The 20,066-nt window shown below is 38.8% G+C and overlaps 2 protein-coding genes across 2 annotated transcripts; one reads left to right on the top strand and one right to left on the bottom strand.

The window, feature by feature from the left end:
* Window positions 1-2,994: 2,994 nt before the first annotated feature.
* On the top strand, window positions 2,995-15,402 carry smad3b (SMAD family member 3b). Its single transcript, XM_062421440.1, has 9 exons — window positions 2,995-3,308; window positions 9,389-9,582; window positions 9,696-9,830; window positions 10,108-10,182; window positions 10,280-10,330; window positions 11,477-11,689; window positions 11,803-11,940; window positions 12,103-12,247; window positions 13,659-15,402. The coding sequence occupies exons 1-9, from the start codon at window positions 3,106-3,108 to the stop codon at window positions 13,780-13,782; spliced, it is 1,278 nt and encodes a 425-aa protein (XP_062277424.1). The 5' UTR covers window positions 2,995-3,105; the 3' UTR covers window positions 13,783-15,402.
* Window positions 15,403-15,687: 285 nt separating this feature from the next.
* Window positions 15,688-19,247, bottom strand: aagab (alpha and gamma adaptin binding protein). Its single transcript, XM_062420961.1, has 10 exons — window positions 19,082-19,247; window positions 18,046-18,236; window positions 17,852-17,948; window positions 17,675-17,764; window positions 17,476-17,559; window positions 17,289-17,368; window positions 17,096-17,192; window positions 16,826-16,930; window positions 16,641-16,690; window positions 15,688-16,258 (listed from the first exon to the last, which is right to left on the bottom strand). The coding sequence occupies exons 1-10, from the start codon at window positions 19,173-19,175 to the stop codon at window positions 16,181-16,183; spliced, it is 966 nt and encodes a 321-aa protein (XP_062276945.1). The 5' UTR covers window positions 19,176-19,247; the 3' UTR covers window positions 15,688-16,180.
* Window positions 19,248-20,066: the final 819 nt, after the last annotated feature.

Raw genomic sequence — 20,066 nt, 5'->3', positions numbered from 1 at the left:
ATTGTTGTGGCAGCAGCCCAGCTGATCAGGCTCCTGCAGCACACCCTGCTTGTTTCCCACGTAGCTCATGAGTGGTCCATCACAATGCCATTGTTATCCATTAGATTGTTTGCAGTCATTACTTATTCAGCCAGCCGTCGTGCCTTTTGTCCAAAATCATTCTTCACTCTGTCCCTAAGACCTTCTTCTGCCTGCTGCAGCCCATCTGCCCCCCCTTGTCTGACACATACGACACAAACCCCCATCTCTCTCTCTCTCTCTCTCTCTCTCTCTCTCTCTCTCTCTCTCTCTCTCTCTCTCTCTCTCTCTCTCTCTCTCTCTCTCTCTCTCTCTCTCTCTCTCTCTCTCTCTCTCTCTCTCTCTCTCTCTCTCTCTCTCTCTCTCTCTCTCACACAGACACACGCAAAAGCTCTCCACACCAGCTGTCCAGCTCATGTCCCCCGGTGAAGTGCACATGGAAGCAGTGCTCACCTCTCTGCAGGCTGTTTTGTTTAACCGTAATAAAGAGATATTAAACACAGAGCTTTGATTTTATTTGAAAAGTGTGACACAATGTTGATGTGTGGTGGAGGCTCTGACACAGCATTTTAACATTTTATATGTATCCTTATGTGTCAGCACTATCTTGTCCTGAATATGCAAGACCATAAAGCACACTCAGTTGAAACAGACTGTAACCTTAGTGTTTATCAATGATTATTAATATGAATAGTGCATACTTTTGGTTGCACACTAACTGACTATTCTACTAAGACTCATAAAGTGTCCTTTAATATTATTTTTCAGGTGCCACTGCCAGGATAGCTATAATATTTATTTAAGAAGAAGGAAGTAAGAGGCCATGCCAAATACTTGTGTAAAAATAGACTGCAGTCATTGATGGAGGTTATAAATAGAGAGAAAAAGGGGGCTGGTCCTGCACAGGGATATTTATAGCAAAGGCACACTGCTGTTTACTGGAGGCAGCGGCCAGGGGTGCGCTTATCAATAACGCCATAAAAACCAAACCCCACATACCAGCGAATGCACAGTCATCTCCCTCATCCATTTCGGGAAAGATGCATCTGAGGTGAAATCAAATCACTTTTATGAGAGGATCAAAGGGATTACTCCTGAGGGCTCTTCTATTCATGGACACACTAAATGTAAAAGTTGGATTACTTTTCAGTGCTCACATATCTCTGATTACAACATTTTTTAATTCCATATCCTACCTCTGAAGCTCAGTGTGTGTGTGTGTGTGTGTGTGTGTGTGTGTGTGTGTGTGTGTGTGTGTGTGTGTGTGTGTGTGTGTGTGTGTGTGTGGAATAAATGCATACAAGCAAGGTTTAAAGTCAAATCAGAAACCTTTTGACACTGACAAAACCAACAGAAATGAAAAGTGAATGAAGAAAAATCTAAAATATGTAAGACCTATCTCAGCTGTTAATAAAATGATCAAACCCCTGTGATGGAAAGGGAGATTAGAAGATAGAATACTTTAACAAGATGTATTTTAATTTTACTGTGTACTTGAATCTAAACATCTAACCAGTTACAGTGTTTATCTGCATTGTCCATGTAAAGAGTCTTATGTAATTCAATTACAAAACAAATGTAACTGTGATCCGTTACAGTTACTTGTGGAAAAATGTTTCAAAGGGGGTTACATCTGAAGTCAGACCTTTAAGATTTTGCTCAGGAGGAGGATTTAAAAAAAATATTTAGCACGTTACTGAATATATATATTGGTGTTTTTGATTCATTGGAATCAATATTTACATAATAATATTTTATATTTTGTAAATAAATCATGTCATGGGCGTATTTGGAGCAAACATGGACTGAAATGGTGTCACAGTACCCATTAAGCCAATGCCAGACTTTTGACTTTTTTCATAAAGTATCTTTATTCTATATTCCAAAATCAAAATCTACATGAACTAATGAGTACATTTTCAAATGAGAGATAAATCTTGCTTTATAAGAAATGGTCTTCCTTATTCATCATGTCAGTATCCATGAAAAACACCTGAACTTAGATTTTGTTGCTTAATGGGTGCACTTACCCTAACAGCTGAAAACATTTGTTAGAAAATTAGAAAAGCAATCAAAAAATAATCAAATGTAATAAGTTACATTACTTTGATTAAATAATTGAAATAGTTAAATTACTTTTAAACTTTTAAATAAGGGTAACTAGTCATCTGTAACCTATTACATTTAGGGTGGATTAGGGTAATGTGGGACACTTTTTTGCTATTCTGACTTGTTCACCATATTTAAATATGAATCCCACACATTATATCAACACCTAATATCATTATGAAATCCCTGAGATGTTTGCTTGTCTAATCAGAAGTTTTTAGATATTGTACTGAAAAGGAAAATCGTTTCAGAATTTGTAGATTTTGTAACCTGGGACACTATTTTTTAGGCTTAAAAAAATACATTGATTTATACAAAGCAGCCTTATCTGCCAAAACTTTCTGATTCTGAACTTTCTGCCTGTATGTTTGTTTGTTTTTTGCTTTCTCATCACAAAGGTTAAAAAACCTATAGCCTATATGTTTACATGTGTAATGTTACACAATATAATTTACACAGTTTGCATATACTAGTCAGCTTTAAAATAACAGAATATAAAAAAGTGATAAATGCACTGGAGTTTAGTTGTCCCACATTAGTAAGTGTCCCACATTACCCTAATCCACCCTACAAAATAACCTTCCCAACCCTGCATGTAAATAAACCTGTAAATTAATGTGTGGACAATTAGAGTTAAGCTGCATAATATATCTCTTGATACAGGTGGAGGACAGACCAGCTGGCTGAGGAGCAGCAGCAGGAGGAGGAGGGGCGGACCCTGCCTGGAGGAGCTTGCTCCACTCTGACAGACCCACACACAGTCAACTTGATCGAGGAGAAACCTGCGACTGGAGCCGCTGCTGCTGCTGAGCCTCCCGGCAGCCTCCAGCCTCTCCTCCGCCTGGGAGTCTAACCAATCAGCTGTCCTGGCTTGCCTCAACCAGCACCAGCAATTCTGGACCAAGCAGAATTAAAACCCAGCTGTTTTATAGGCGACTTAAAATAACAATAATAATTATTATTATTATAATAATAAAAATGTCTATATTACCGTTCACTCCTCCGATCGTGAAGAGGCTCCTCGGCTGGAAGAAGGGAGAGCAGAACGGGCAAGAGGAGAAATGGTGCGAGAAAGCTGTCAAAAGTCTGGTGAAGAAGCTGAAGAAGACGGGACAGCTGGACGAGCTGGAAAAAGCCATCACAACGCAGAATATCAACACGAAATGCATAACCATACCCAGGTAGACACACACACACACACACACACACACACACCGCTATGTAGCTGCTAGCCGCTAAAGCTAAGTGCAAGCTAAGTGTAGCTAGCAGGGTTAGCCGTAGCCTTGCTAATATCAGCTAATATTTAGTAAATGAGGGGGCTCTTTTGTGTGTTAATATGCTTCACATTTTAAAAAGTTAGCCACCACGTTCATCGCTGTGGAGAAAAACAGATAGTTTCATCATGTCACGCAGTTGGGGTTGCATGTGTTAGCGTATAGCATCTAAAGTCATCTTAAACAACTTGCATTATAGCTTTTCATTGAGCATTTTTTTAAATCAATTTGAAACCCACATGCATGGCAAAGCATCATAAAAGTGAGTGGATTGGGTGTTTATGAATGTCAAGGTAATGCCACTGTAGCAAATTTAGGTGTGTTATGTCACATTGTACCCTGCAAGTAACAACAACTCTGCCAGTGTGACTGAAGGAGCGTGATTTACAGTGACTAAAGTGTCTCTCAAAGGTCAAAAGCAAGTTTCACCTGCTGGCTGTGGGACATCCAAGAGCTGCATAAACAAGTGTGTCCCACAGTTCACACGTGTGATGATGATGATGATGATGATGAAGGAGGAGAAGTGAAGGGGAGGTTTTGGTGAAGCTGAGCTCTGACTCAGAAAGGATGTTTAGACTGGAGTGTGTGTGTGTGTCCTCTGGCAAAGTTGGAATAAGTGTTTAGTTTGGGATTCCCTAAATGGGATACCCATCTGTCTGAGGTGTGTGTGTGTGTGTGTGTGTGTGTGTGTGTGTGTGTGTGTGTGTGTGTGTGTGTGTGTGTGTGTGTGTGTGTGTGTGTGTGTGGTCTGTCGCAGGCTACTTTTGGGAACCAATTTCATACTTAGAACCAGTTAATTGGGGATGGCTTGTCCAATCTGGGACAAAAGCCATGTCCCCTAATTGGAGAAAAGGCAGATTTTTGGGTCAGTGGTTAAGATTAGGCAACAGTGGTTAGGGTTAGGCAAGTAGTGACCATGGTTTGGTGTGTGTGCGTGTGTTTGTGTGTGTGTGGGAGATTTTTGGATGGTGATGCAGGTCTTTGCACGCATGTGGCATGAGTAAGTGAGCCTGTTGATCAAATGTTCACATGGTCGGATGTTGAACTAAAATATTGTGCAGTTTAATTCTTTTTTCATCAGTAACATGGTTTAAATGAGACACAGTTAGCTTTGAATCTGCTGTTCCATCTGTTGTCCCGACTAGAGCCTGACCGATATATCAGACAGCAAATATGAATCAGCCGATACTGGCCCATCACAGATATTTATCAGTATTGGCGGGTATGTTGTCTGATATATGTTGATATTTTTTTGTAATTATTTTAAGTTACATTGCAGCATTTTATGTATATTTTATCCTTTTTCTTAATCCATGTTTTATATTTACGTACATGTTTTTTAGTTTATTTATTTATAGTTACTGATAAACATTAAATTCCCAGTGAAGATTACTGTTTCAGTGCACTGATGTCACTTTATACAATAAGGTTTATTCTTAAACTGTAAAATATCATAAAGTCATAACCACATTTGATGTATGATTGCAAAAAAATGTGTATTCATGTTTATATTATGTATAAGTACATATGTCAGGCCATAACTCAATATTGGAAGTTATTTTATTCTCTAATATCGGCCCTCAAAATCCAGTATCGGTCGGGCTCTGGTCCTGACCAGATGTGAAACTGCAACCTTAATTAAAATGAATTTATTTTACCCCAAAATGAGCTTCACTGTGCTGATGTATGTGTATTTATCTTTATTACCGGCATGTCATTATTTTGTCTAGATATGTTTTTCAGTATTATTTTGGACACTTTGTGGTGGTCGTCACATGCACAGGGTTGTATATATTGGGGAAACTGTCGGCACAGGAACGGAGCACACACACACACACACACACACACACACACACACACACAGTTCTCACCAGATCAGCTCATAAGCTACAAGCTACAACTGGCAAAAAAACAGTTACATATATCTCTTTGTATTACGGCTCAATACCACAATAAACAACAAACTCTACCGCAGATAAAGACTTTAAAATAAATTATATTTGTCCTGACATGTGAAGGCTGTTTTCATGCTCATTTGCTGACAGTGGAAAGTGTCTATGAGCACATTGAAGATCTGAGTTTAAGGGGGTGCGTCTGTGATCATGATTTGTGACATCACACATAGTTTGGAAACCGATCCCGGTCAAAGATTCAACTTACACAAGTGTGATGTGGAAACCTGAAGCCTGCAGTGCACATTTTAACTGGGAATGGACTTTACAGTGGAGGAGAACACTCCTGCTGTGTCCAGCAGTTAAGGAAGACTTAAAATAGGCATTACAACAAACAAACCATAAACTATAGATATGCTGCATCATTTCACAGCTACAATTTCTACTTTCCTCTGATGGACAGAAGTCTCTCTTTGTCTTTCTGTCCCTACATAAAATAAAAAAGGTCCACATATTTGCCCTGGGAATAGTTAGTGTAGAAAAAGAAAAACATATACAGCTCATTTTCTTTTTTAAACTATAAACATCCTTTAAAAAGTTGCTTTTGTTCAAGGGAGATACAACTCAGCAGTGCAACTAAGGATTGTTTCCATTATCGATTTATCTAATTATTTTTCTTGATTTATCAATCATTTTTTCAACAAAATTTCAGATGATAGTTAAACATATGTCCATTATAATTTCCAGAAACCCATTCAGATAGCTTGTTGTATTTATTAACAGTCCAAAACCCAAAAATATTTTTAAAAATGATCAGATATGACAAAGAACAGTGGAAAATTTGGCTATTTATTTTTATTCTTAAAAAGAGACGATTCATTGCTCATAAAAACAGTCTCAGATTAATTTTATGTCGATCAATTATTTAACGACTGCTTGTTGGCTAAATGCGTGTGAAACTGGAGTCCCCTGTCGTGGCGTGCGCAGCAGTCAGAACATGGGTAGTAACCTACATTCAAAAGTTTTTCTCCGTTCTTGGGAAAGTGCTCTGGGCTCTGGGCAGGGCGTAGGCCACTGTTTGGATTGTGGTTTAATTTCAGTGGATCCAGAGACTTGTGGGTTCACAGAGAAATAGCTGTCTCACAATCAGCTGGGGGATAGGAGTGATTCCGTTTTTCTGTACTACAGCGGGTCTCCTGTGAGCGTCTCCTGTACTGTTGTCAGCTGAGCGTAGGACTGAAGTCTAAACAAGAACCAACAAACCAAAAGGAAGTCATAAACTAGTGAATCATCTGCTTTGTGTTAATTGAGGGCAGATACATGTCCTGTCTCATGCAATATGTTGAGAGACTTTTTAACACTAATAAAATTAAAGTAAATCATGCTATGTGAGTTTGTACAGTCATAATAAATGGTGCTTGGGTTAGTAATAAAATAAGATGAAATTCTAGCTCTCCAGAGGAAGTGATACCTTTGGTTAAAATGAACATACATTATTTTTAAAAATGTTGTAACCATTTCGCATGTGTTTTTTTTAAATTTGTTGAGCGGATGTGATGCTGGAAGATGAGAGGTGTAAAAAGGGGCTCGACGGTATGCAAAGTGTCTCTGGAACCGAACGCTTTCACAGGAAGTGGTTGGGATGCTTGGGAATCCCTGGCTGGCTGCTGTACACTTGACATTTCTTCTGGTGGATCAGACAGTTGCCTGCGCGTCGGGAGCGGTCATCATGTCAGATCATGTCAGAGCGCCGTATCGGGGGAGAGACGGGACGTAGCCCAGGCCAGTCTCAACAGAGGATGCTGACCTTAGCTGTCCCCCTTTCCCTCCCTCTCCCCACCCCTTCTCCTCCTACGAACATGCCCTCACCCCCCATGCAGGAGGCAGAGCTGGAGATTTGAGGGCGTTTGAGTCTATTTCTTTTTGCAGAGGTCACTCATGTTGTTTAAGAGCTCATCAGTGGTAAAGTGTTAAAGATGGACGAAATTAATAATGAAAAAATAACAATAAATAGTCTTGAAATAACGTTTTACTGGATAGTTGAAGTTTTAGGAATAGGTGCATTACAGTTAGTGGTTGTTTGTGGAGTGTGATGATGCAGAACATGTGTGTTTTTTCTTTTTAATGCCTTTATTTACCTCCAGATAGATTTATTTTTTCTTTTTAGGGAAAAGATGAGAGGTTATAAATTACCAGCAGTTACACATCAAGTCCAACCACAGTAATGGACCGGTCTTAATGACTAACCATGCAGGTGACATGAAATTACAGTGCTTTCACTAAAATGAGTCACAGTTCACTTTCCAGCTTTAAACCTGTGATTCAGGAAAATCATGTTTTTTATTCACTTGCGTTAGACAATGAACACTATTACTATTGTTATGACTAAACTCTCTTTTCGCCTGAATTAAGTTATACTGATTGTGGTTGCTTTTTGTAGTCTTTTAGTCCATAACTAGACAGAAAATAGTGATTTATTTTCATCTTCCTACTTTTCATTAAGCCAAATACACACCAGATTTCTGCACTAAAAATTGGGATGTGGTTGTCCGCAGGCCTAATCTTAATGTTACCTCATTGTTGCTTTGACTTTTAGTTTTTGTCACATGTTTTATGCAAACATCAAAAGTCCAAATGTTTAGAATCACTGTAAATTACAATATTTTAGTGTTTTATTGTAAGATGTTTCCTCAGTCACATTAATACTCGCATCAAGCTAGTTCTGACTTTAATTTTAAAGAATAATAACCATATATTTCTTGTTTGACAGCTCAGCAGTCAGCTAACTGTTGTTGAGCTTACCACAAAGGACTGTCTATGAGGAGAGAGATCAAGGTCTGGTACAGTCCCTCACAAGTGCATATAGAAAATCTCTTGACATTATGTTTCAGTACTTTTTGTACACAGGTCCAACAGCTCTATCTCTACACGATCACAGCAATTTAAGCCACTTCACAGTAGGTATAACACACTTGGGCCTCTTTTGATTTACAGTCGACCATATTTCCATTTGACACTAATTTATGCCGTGGCTTTTGTTTATATTCCAAAAAGCCCTTTTTATTTCATGTCTAGTGTTTTTAGTATGGTTAACACAGCTGATGGTGTCTTCACTATAGCAACCATAAAACACTCCATTTCATATATTATCATTATTAAAAAAGGAGACGTTGCATAACAAATAATTTGAGTTTTGTTGCCTCTGTGTTGGTGACAGTTGTGGCCAGAGGCGTTGTGTTTTTGTGTTAGGGTTAGTCCCTCCTGTTCTCATGAAGGCAATATCTCAACAAAGCCTTGAGAGAATTTCTTCAGATTTGGCACAAACGTCCTCTTGGACTTAAGGAAGAACTAATTAGATGTTAGTGGTCAAAGGTCATCGTGACTTCACAAAACATGTTTTGAAGTGATGACATTTTGTATTCAAAAGGTCAAAGATCAGCTTCACTATGCTGTCATAATGTTCTGCAAAAACACTTTTCTGGCCAATTATTCAACGCCATATATCAGGAACAGAAGGGGAGATTGTGACCATATTACACATTTTGTCAGATGTGTGTGTGTGTGTGTGTGTGTGTGTGTGTGTGTGTGTGTGTGTGTGTGTGTGAACTTTCCACGTTTTAGAAGTTAAAGCTATAGTGCGGCGACATCCATATCTGAATCATCGTCTACTGTCATGACTACAACTTTGTGTTCGGTCGGAATAGGCTTTATTGGCCAAGCATATGAACACATACAAGGAGAATACATTTTATACCTTCTATTTAATCCCTTCAAAGTAGTGACTGCAAATACGAGTCTGGACAGACATGGAAGTAAACTGCAACTTGACTGGTTGGTAGAGGTATTTCTAGTTTTTCTTTTCAACTGATCTGACGTCATTAAATTGCTTTGGCGTTCTGCCCTTGGTTAATACTAAGCTACATATTGGAGATTATTAACATCTGAGAAATCCTCAATGACCGCAGCTGCTCTACAAGTAATTTCTCAGAAGATTGGAATATGTATGAATATCTCATAACACACGAACAAAGTAACACAAAGTCATTATATTTAAGCTACGTGAACCGTGACAGTATTTTTGACGGTATCTTTCAGGTCACTAGATGGGCGACTCCAGGTCTCCCACAGAAAAGGTCTTCCTCATGTGATTTACTGCCGCTTGTGGCGCTGGCCAGACCTGCAGTCCCACCATGAGCTGAGGGCAGTCGACCACTGTGAATTTGCCTTCCACACCAAGAAGGACGAAGTATGCGTTAACCCCTACCACTACCAGAGGGTGGAGACGCCAAGTGAGTGCAGTTAATTGCTATACATGATCCAAATGACTGTATTTAAAGTAGTGTTTTTGCTATACAGTATAACGAACTGAGCTGGGCCTTAATGGAAATATTTTTGTCTCCAGTTTTGCCTCCTGTCCTAGTACCACGACATACAGATATCCCTGCAGAGTTTCCACCGTTGGATGACTACAGCCCATCAATCCCTGAGAACACCAACTTCCCTGCTGGCATTGAGCCCCAAAGTAACTATATACCTGGTAAGGAAAACTGTACCACTAATTGCGAAGACGGCAATGAAAGTTTCTCATTTGAAGAGACCCGTCTTTAAATCCTTGTATCCCTAAATGCAGTGTTTCAATTAATAATGGGTAAACATGTTACATAGTTAACAGTAACATAAATGGGAGCTTAACTATAATCAGAGAAGATTTTATTGGTTAAATTTACAATAAACGCTGGAAAGCATCTCTAAAGTCACAAAAACCTGAGACGAAAGGTGTGTGTTATGTATTCACATGTGTTTGTGTGTTACAGAAACTCCTCCACCGGGGTATCTGAGTGAGGATGGCGAGACAAACGATCATCAGCTCAACCACAGCATGGACACGGGTGAGTCACGTGAACGTACACACAACTCAAGCTCATACCGCTCTAATTATGCCTTATCTGGATTATGACCCAGTCCACTATTACTGCTCCATTTCAGGTTCGCCCAGCTTGTCGCCCAATCCTGTGTCACCAGCAAACAGTAATCTTGGTAAGCAAAACCAGAGTCAGCTTTACTTTCACAGCATATCATTCATTATATGCACCCGGGGCTCATACCATGACCACTTGCAAACTTAATATATAATCATATAATTACATTTCAAATTATTAGTTAAATTTATTTATATGACATATTTTGGATCTTTTACTTTTTCTGCTATCAGCATTATGTTATTGGGATGTTCACAGTTATGCATGTATCAAACAAGCTTGAAATAAAATGTACACAGTTCTCATTAGGTTATTCATCTAATTTTTATATCAGTGACACAAAAGCAGTTTTATCTACAGTTTCATGCAGGTGTATTTATTTATAACTGCACTTTAAACTGAATCATCCTGCAACAATGGACCCTGCTCCCCATCTCCATTGATTGTAACATAGAGTAGGTACCTGATGTCTCTATAAAAAGCCTCCTGCATATGTATCAACCTAGGTGAGATTAAATCTGCAGAATTATATTAGACATGTTATCTGCTTAACTCACCTCTTCTGAAGTTTTTAATGGACATCACGACTTGTAACTTTTTTACTGTCGCTCAGTTTACTGAACAGGTCAAAAGGGAAAATAATGCCACTTATTGAGGGTGCTGCTACTCATATAATGTCCACAGACTGTATGATGAGAATTATTTAGGGGTGATCATATGAATGAGGTTTGTGTGGATGTGAAAGAGAGACAAATGAGCAATATACAGGAGCCGTGGACTACGTCTGGGAGGCTCAGCCTGAGGGCAGTAACAGAGTAAGTATGGTATGAATGGAGTCTTTGTCTGTGTTCTGTCCTCATCCGTGTAAAGGCCTGCTACAGACAGCTCAAGGTAATGCAATAATAATAATATCCGGTTGCCAGGTTATTCTATCTATGTGGAAAGCCAGCAGGAGGTTGTTTAAAAAAAAAAGGTACGTCACGTCTTGGCCATTCCTGGCTGGGGCCATAGAGGTCGTGGGAAAGAGCTATTGAAGAGAAATCAAAGGGAACTCTTGTCAGCCATGTGCATCTTCACAATCAAATGGTTGTTTGACCGCTGACAAGTCTACCTGTTCCCATGAACTTCTTCAGGCATTTTTGTTTTCAAAGACCTAACTTTGAACTGCCTCTTCATCTAACCTCTCACCCCCCTACTCACACAGACTTACAACCTGTGACGTACTGCGAGTCTGCCTTCTGGTGCTCCATCTCTTACTACGAGCTTAATCAACGTGTAGGAGAGACGTTTCACGCCTCCCAGCCCTCCCTCACAGTAGACGGATTCACAGACCCCTCCAACTCTGAGCGCTTCTGCCTCGGCTTGTTGTCCAACGTCAATCGCAACTCGGCAGTAGAGCTCACGCGCAGACATATAGGTACACCTTTTATTTCATCAGGATCTTTTATAGGCTTTCATGCATGCCTTTTTATATTTTCACTTAAAATCAACCAGTAGCTGTTCACTCAATTTCCTCTCTTACCTTTGCAGGACGGGGCGTGAGGTTGTACTATATTGGGGGAGAGGTGTTTGCAGAGTGTCTCAGTGACAGTGCCATCTTTGTCCAAAGTCCCAACTGCAACCAGCGCTATGGCTGGCATCCTGCCACTGTCTGCAAAATCCCTCCAGGTCAGCATGAGAGGACACACACACAAACATATGAGGCCATCAGAGGCCAAATGACCTCAACATAACCTCTTCTTTTAATCCAATAATCTGCTGACATTGACTTTTTTTTTCTTCTTCCGTATCAGTGATAGTTACCCTAAGAATAAATATTTTGTTTGTTAGGCTGCAATCTTAAGATCTTCAACAACCAGGAGTTTGCTGCCCTGCTCGCCCAGTCAGTCAACCAGGGTTTTGAGGCTGTCTACCAACTCACAAGGATGTGCACCATTCGTATGAGTTTTGTCAAGGGTTGGGGAGCTGAGTACAGGTAAATCACTGATGATGTTTTTAATTAAGCTGCCTCAGTTACATGAATGTGTTACACTGATTGAATATGTGTATATTTCCATAAAGATTGCAGTTATAGGCTCAAAAATAAAGAAGGTTGTAAAGCAATGGGACCAGTTTGATAGTTAAGCCTTTATTTAAGTTCAAATGAAGCAATAAAGCAATAACATCTGTTGTTAGATAAAAAATATAATATGTGTTCTGGTAGGGGATTTCTAATAAGAGAAATCAGAATTTAGGCTTTTTTCCAGTGAGGTCACTTTCATTTTTCAGTTTACTACTAAGTAATTTTTGTTTCTGCTTGAAATTGACCTCCAAAAAAAGTTAAAATATAGGATTTAATTGGCAGATTCTGCATTTAAAGCTGAAGCCAAAAATACTTGAAAGGTAGAATTTAACTGATCCAATAATTGACTAGAGCCTCCTGTCCTGTCCTGCTGCTTTTTTCCTCTCTACTACTTGGGTAAACACAGAGTGGATGTTGTGGGAGGATGTCAAGCCTGAGTAATCCCCAGAGTGTGGGAGGAGGGACAGAGAATGTAAGGTGGTCTGAAGTGGGGCCTCAATGAACCTGCCCTTTTTTGCTCAGGGCTCCTCTTTTGAGAAAAGACGTCACTATGCAGAAACAACAGCACATCTAACCATTTACCTTATCGTCTCACTTTTGTTCTTTTCTTGTTTCTCACAGAAAAAAAAACTACAGTTAACTTTCCAATTAGCTGCTCTTATTTCAGCTCTCTAAGGTGAAATATTGCACCTGTTTTAACACACATGCTATATGCTGGGTTGTCTTGGTTCACATGGTTGGGACATAAAATTTCATGAAGCTTTGTGTCCTGAGCTGAAGAGGAAAAGTTGAGAGTGCCTTGATGTTAATGGTCAGGATAATTCAATTTAATTTGGAGAGGAGTACGAAAAGAATGGAGGGGTGTTGTGCCCAGACGGTAGCAGACTTGGAGAGGAAAGGAGAATGATGGGGGGGTGCAGAGTGTGAGTCTGCAAGAGAGGGTTGAGTAACTGAGGAAGAATGCAGCAGGCATGCAGTGTTGAGGAGGACATGGAGTGGGAGGTGAGCACATTTCAGACACCCTTTGCTAAGGGGGATTCCCACCGGACTGTGAGTGGTCTGGGTTATATTTCTGGCACCAAACACCTCAGAGAAAAACATCTCTGGTAGAAACTTGAATGACTACAGAAATATCCTCTAGAGTTGGCTTCAGTGTTTGTGCTAATTCAAGAAAACCAGTAAATAATGGGCAGACTGCATTTTTGCATTGACAGAATAAAAAGTATAATTAAGTTACACAAGTTACAATGTCTGTTGGTTATTTTAATTGTATGATAAGCAGCAGAGTACCAAACTGTAACGCTCTCTCCTTTGTACCCCGCAGACGTCAGACAGTGACCAGCACCCCCTGCTGGATAGAGCTGCATCTCAACGGCCCTTTGCAGTGGCTGGACAAGGTCCTCACGCAGATGGGCTCTCCCAGCATCCACTGCTCCAGCGTGTCCTAGAAGGAGCAAACCTCCCTTCCCATCTACACACAAACCACATAGGAAAACTTGAGTCTCTCAGTGATAATTAGGAAAGAGACAGTACTCATCAAGTCAACAAATCACCCTCGTCCCTTGCTGTCTTAAACATTTCACCTCACATGTATAGCACTTTCCTTAGTATCATTTACTGTCTCCATTTGATGGTTATTTTTGGACTTTTATGTTTTTGTTTTCAACTGGCAGCCACAGGGTATTTAAAGTAGGATTCAAAAAGACTAACCACATTTTGCCATTTTCTTCATTTTTCATTCAGACGTCATGTCCATGCATAGTGATTCGTTTTGATCGGATTGAAATGTTTGTCTCCCAAGTTGGCATTTATGACACAGTTTCGGCTTGGTCATCTCTTACACGTTTCAAAACACTTTTGATTCTATGAATTAGCTAAACTTATGAATACGCTACCATCACTGGTGTTTCAGTGTCCGCTCTTCGTAATCATTGAATTGGGAGGATTTATTTATGAACTTGAGAATTAAAATGAAAAAATGTCATTCTGAGTAGTGATGAAATAGAAAATATTTAAATATTTTAAGTACAACGTACTTTGCCCATGATTTCTCTATATTAATGAAAGTGTCAATTATCTGATTGATCATTTAATTGGTATTTTATTCTATTTTAAACAAGAAAATAGACATTAGCAGCATTGTTTCTTGAAAAGAACCCTTGTATGAAAACTATTTTACTCAGTGAAAGAGACATTTTATAAGTTATTTTTGCATACTGTCCTGCATGGAAATATATTTTTATTATTGCCTCAATATGATTGTACATAAATATTTATAGCTTGTGATTTCTTGTAGTCATGCATTGCTTGAAACAGTGGACCAGACTGACTTCTGGCATGAGTAGATTCACAGAAAGACTATTGCTTTAATGACCCAAAATCCGGGCTGCATAAGTGCAGACTTTTCTAACCCGAGTCAACTGGTTCTGAAGTGAAACGCATAGGATTACTGTCCCAGCTGTTACTGTTATTTTATAATAGGGGAATATAGCATACAGTACGAGTGATCCTAGTGGACTGAATTTTGGTTTTGTAACTTTGACTTCAGTAAATCAGTTGACGGCATGTAGAGTGAAAATAAAAATACAGGTCTTTTCACATATTACCAACTATTAGCCAATAGTACACTATGCTCCTTGTGGGTAAATGATGCACTTCCAATTTACTGTGTTGATCAGTGTAAAGCTTTAGTTCTAGTGGTAATTTGCTTGTCCAATAAATACTGTATATTACATGTACATTGCTACAGTATAAGGCATGTGTAATATGCTCGCTGTCCTTGGTCATTGTCTCTGAAGTCCCCATGTTAATAATCCTGCACTTACAGTACACAAGACTGAGTCACCGTGTAATCTATTTAAAACACAGTGCTAAACTGAAATGCTGTGTACAGCAGTGCATTAGGTAGTTGGTAGACCTGTATCAGTACTTGTGTTCTTGGTATTCTTAGTTGGTGGTTTTCCGTTCCAAGTCTTATGTACATGTTTTTTTTCATGTAGCCTAATATTTCTTCTAAAATGACCATTGTTTTGTTAAATGTGAAAATTGAATAAATTGCAACTGAGTAAAAGAAATTCAGAGTAATTGGTTCATTTCTAAACCATTCTTAATCCACAGCAGCTAGAAATCTAGACTTCCTTCTACATTGATGCAGTCCAATACTGTCCAGTAATTCATGCTACCATTGTCAAACCGTATCAGAGGCAACGATTCAACCCAAGGGAAACGTTTGAGGCTGGAGTTTGTAGTATACTGATGGCATTTCTTTATATGAATAAAATGAGTGTCATGTAGTACAGTAGTCTTGTGTTCAAAATGTTTTTAAAAGCCACACCGACACTTAAGCACAGAAGTAAGACAAAATCACAAGTCTTTATGTTGATTTAACAGAATGTGCATTAATTGTTTCACGACTCTTCTAAAGGATAAGGCACACTATGTCACTTAGAAATATATGTGACAACAGTACCCAAAGGACAAATGCATAAATCACAATTTATTTTTGTTTTTCCGCCTTCAACACCATCACGTGTTGAATTTGATTCAGAGCTTAATGCGTAGCAAGGGTCCCAGGTGAGAAGACTGAAGGTCGGGGCCGTTCATTGGCTCTCTTCTCTCCCTAATAGGAAATCCAACTGCTTCTCACTATACACCAGTACTGCAATAATTTCATTTCATTTAAGGAATCAAAAAGTTTCTAAAATTAACTATGCCTACAGTACCATCTGTAAGCATCTCCACTTTCCAAGTGCAAGAAGCGGGTCAAAGGGCGCTGGATCTTGTGGGAGCCCCAGGAAAGGTAGGAATATTAGGAGAAAGTATGGCTCAAGTCACAGGTGGTTGCTTTTAGCTTTCCTCCCCCGATGATAACCCATCTATCTCATCTTCATCACCACCAATGGCCATCCAAAATGCTTTTGCTACCTGGAAAGCAAATTTGATACAAATAAATACTCAGACTTTACATGAATGTGTTCACCCACACTATGTTTTTTGTCACATTGAATTGTTCCCAAGCTAGTCATGTTATTGCTCCCACAATGTGATTATAAGAAGACTAACATTTTTATCAGTCACATCATTAACGTAGGCGTGCAGTTGTGAAGATATTATAATTCATCAGTTGTGGCACACTTCAAAACAATTCTTTGGTAGCTACTACTGCACTAATGCAAATACTGAGATTTTCTTGATACAATCTGGATGCTGAAATATGCATCCATAATGATAAACTATGAAAAAGAACAAATGCAATAAATACTCAAGAAATCTTTGTCCTGTAACCAGAGTGAATACAGGTGCTCACCTTCTCTGCATGAACCTTTCTCTGCTCATGAGGTAATGAAGAAGCTTTGTCTGTATATTGAGAATCAGAGAAAACCAAAACATCATAATGACATCAGCTGTACAAATAAGAATAATGTGTAAATACATCCAAAGTTATTTTTTAGAAGCCCAACAAAGTTATGCATGTGTTCATATCTTGTTTACCTTTCATCTCTTTTAATTTGGTAAAGAGGCGTTCAAAGTTATCCACATCTGCATCACCAGCTGTGAGATTAGCAAGTTCCTGAATGTCCAAATCCGTCATTGCATCTGAGAGGATCAGAACAAGTGAATACAGATTACTTCATATACTTCCATTTAATCTCCATTCATCAAGATATCCATGTTTTAGGTAAACTTGCCAAATAGCAGGATTTATATAAATTTGGGGGAAAATAATTACTTCATGTGTTCCATAGAGAACTGTCCACTTACCAACTACTGTGTTTTCCTGTGTGTCTGAGTTTGTGCTACTTTCTGTGTGGTTAGCCTCCTCATTAACAAGTGCGCCCTCTTCTGGCAAGCTGGAGGACTGCAACAATAATAATAATAATAGAGTCATGATTTAATAAGTAAGAACACACACAGAAGGACAAAAGTAAATGAAAAAACTAAAGGTGCCACTAACCGGTGGATCTTGACAGCTGCGTGGGTTGTTGTGTCTTGAGGCCACCAAGCTACTCATCAGACCAAAGCCCTGATTGTGTCCTATTAGGACACACATATGAAGTGTCACATGCCATACATACACAGAGTTGAATTAAATAGTCAGGGTGAAAGCGTTATAGATTATTGTACTCATGAACTCATCTCACCATCCTTCATCTCCACACTGGACCACACATTGGCATTGAGCGCCTGGACAATTCGCTTTACACCTGTGGATTCTGGAAAGTCATCTGATAAAAAGGGGGGGAAAAGAAAAGAAAGGCGTTAATGTGAGTACGCAGATATGAAATACAAAAAGAATAGTGATATTGTAATTTCTGCTGCGTCTGCAAAACGTATCCTCACCATCCTCATCTGGCAACTCTTGAGGATTGAGCTCCACCAGCTCAAAGGCGTGAGCCAAACACCACTGTTGTGCTTCATGTCTGGTGACCCCTAGAATACAAATCACATTTCAGATGCCAAACATTACCCTGCAAAACTATATATGCTGTAGTTTTCAGCAAACAAAGGAGAGCTCACCATTTTCACAAACTCTGTCACACACCAGAATGAGCACCTCTGGAGCAATATCTTCAACCACTGATATCCACGGATGTAGCTTCTCCAGTCCATCCTTCTGCAAACATGTTACATATTACATATATGATATCACATGTATCACAAGATAAACTGTGTGTGATATTTAAAAAAAATATTTATATTAATTTACTTACTGCTGTACTGTCAAAATAAGCGATGAAAGCCTGCATGGACTGGGCAATCTCTGCTGACATTTGAAAAGTGCTGGGTACAACGCATAGCCGGATATCTGCTGTGTAATATTTGTTATTGATGGTCCATGGATACCAGGATACTGTTTCTTCCTGCTTGGTTGGCTCAGGCAAAGTCTTCGTACCAAGAATCTCTGAGACAAAAGCATACAAACATTTGTTGCAAGCAGAGTTGGGAAGGTCACTTTGGAAATGTAATAGTTTATAGATAACAAGTTACCCTATTTAAAATGTAATAAGTAATGTAAATATTTCAATTACTTAAACAAAGTTATATAACTTACATTTGATTACTTTCTAATTTTCTAAAGTGCAAGTGTTTTTCATGGATACTGACATGATGAATAAGAGAGCAAGATGTACCTCTCATTTGAAAATGTACTCATTAGTTCATGTAGGTTTTGGAATGTGAAATAAAAATATTTGGCAAAAGTCTGGCATGGGCTTAGTTTTTTTTTTTTTTCAAGTTTTCAACGAATTAAAATCAGCAGTATATGTATTCAGTAACATGTTCAATTTTTTTTTTAAATGAGGGGGTAAAACATCCTCTTGAGCTAAATCTTAAAGGTTTAACATCAGATGTAACCCCCTTTGTAGTAATAACTCATTTATTGACACACTTTTTTTTTCTCAGTAACTGTAACGGGTGCAGTTACATTTATTTTGTTATTAATCATGTAACGCTGTTACATGTAACTAGTTACTCCCCAACACTGGTTGCAAGTCACACAAACACACAGAAACATTGCGCAGTAGTTGCTTAGCTTGCTTCGACTATACCCCGGCTATCTGCAGCAATACGATTAACCTTCTTCAAGACAAATGCCACCTCTGTTCTTTCCACCTGCCCATCATGAGATAAATCAACTAACCGCTTGGACAACCTCAAACCAACGAGCTGTTAACCTGTGTTAGCTACGTACAGCTGCTGCTACCACATTAGCATGTCTATGATACCAAGGGACATTCCTCAACTCACGTTTTATCAGCTCTTCTTCTTTAAAGCCACTGTCACAGCTAGTGATGAGTACACATGGAATAGTCATCTCTGTGTTTTCTTCTGTATCTGACATTTTGTTTTGCTGTATTTTTTGGGGCGAGTTGCCGCTGCTAGCTGCTAGCTTGACGTGACGTTTACAACTTTGATCACCTTTCAACTCTGACTGAGCCGACGGTCTCTTCCGGTGCAACGTTGCCATAGCTGCCAACACTCCCGTTTTTCCCGGGTTTCTCCCGTAATTCAGACCCGTCTCTCTCCACCCTCCCATTTTGTAATTTCTCCCGAGAATCTCCTGTAATTTGCAAGGCCCAAATTTATTTATAAATAATCGGATCAATATGTTTGTTTGTTAATAATATGAAGAAGCGCACAATAACAAAGGTTTTATTTTGAAAGCTCAGACCGGAAGTTAAACACTACATGGCGAAATGTTTTTAACTGTAAATAAAAGTGCACATTTTCCAGTTTACCGACTAATTATTAAAAACCACCAAGTTTTTCGTGAGCTATCGTCATCTTAACCAGATAAAAGGCTGCTGCTTGGAGAGAAAACATTTAAGCCGAATTCAAAAGCTTAAAAGTGACAAAAGTTTTTTTTTTTTTTTTTTACATGTATTTGTACCACAAACTGCAGTGTAGTGTTTCTGTGATGTTCATGTTTAGTTATAATAAAAAGGAAACATGAATAAATCATAAATACATTAGTTATTGTGAATAAATAATGTTATTGGGAATTTATTTATAGGAATTGAAATCTAATAATACATCATAAATATTTGAATACTTACTTGCACTAACACCACTCAAAAAAACACCAAATAACCTCATGACAAATAACCTTTTTACACCACAAGTACATACGCTTGCATTGTGCGATTAACTCTCAACTGTAGAGTTAAAATGACATTTATATTTATGGTTATATTGACATTAAACCTGCTTCATGGAATTTGATGCCCTGAGC

This window comes from Scomber scombrus, chromosome 6, assembly GCF_963691925.1.
Source record: "Scomber scombrus chromosome 6, fScoSco1.1, whole genome shotgun sequence".
NCBI lineage: Eukaryota > Metazoa > Chordata > Actinopteri > Scombriformes > Scombridae > Scomber > Scomber scombrus.
The sequence above is the reverse complement of the archived record's forward strand: the minus strand, read 5'-3'. Positions and strand labels throughout refer to the sequence as shown.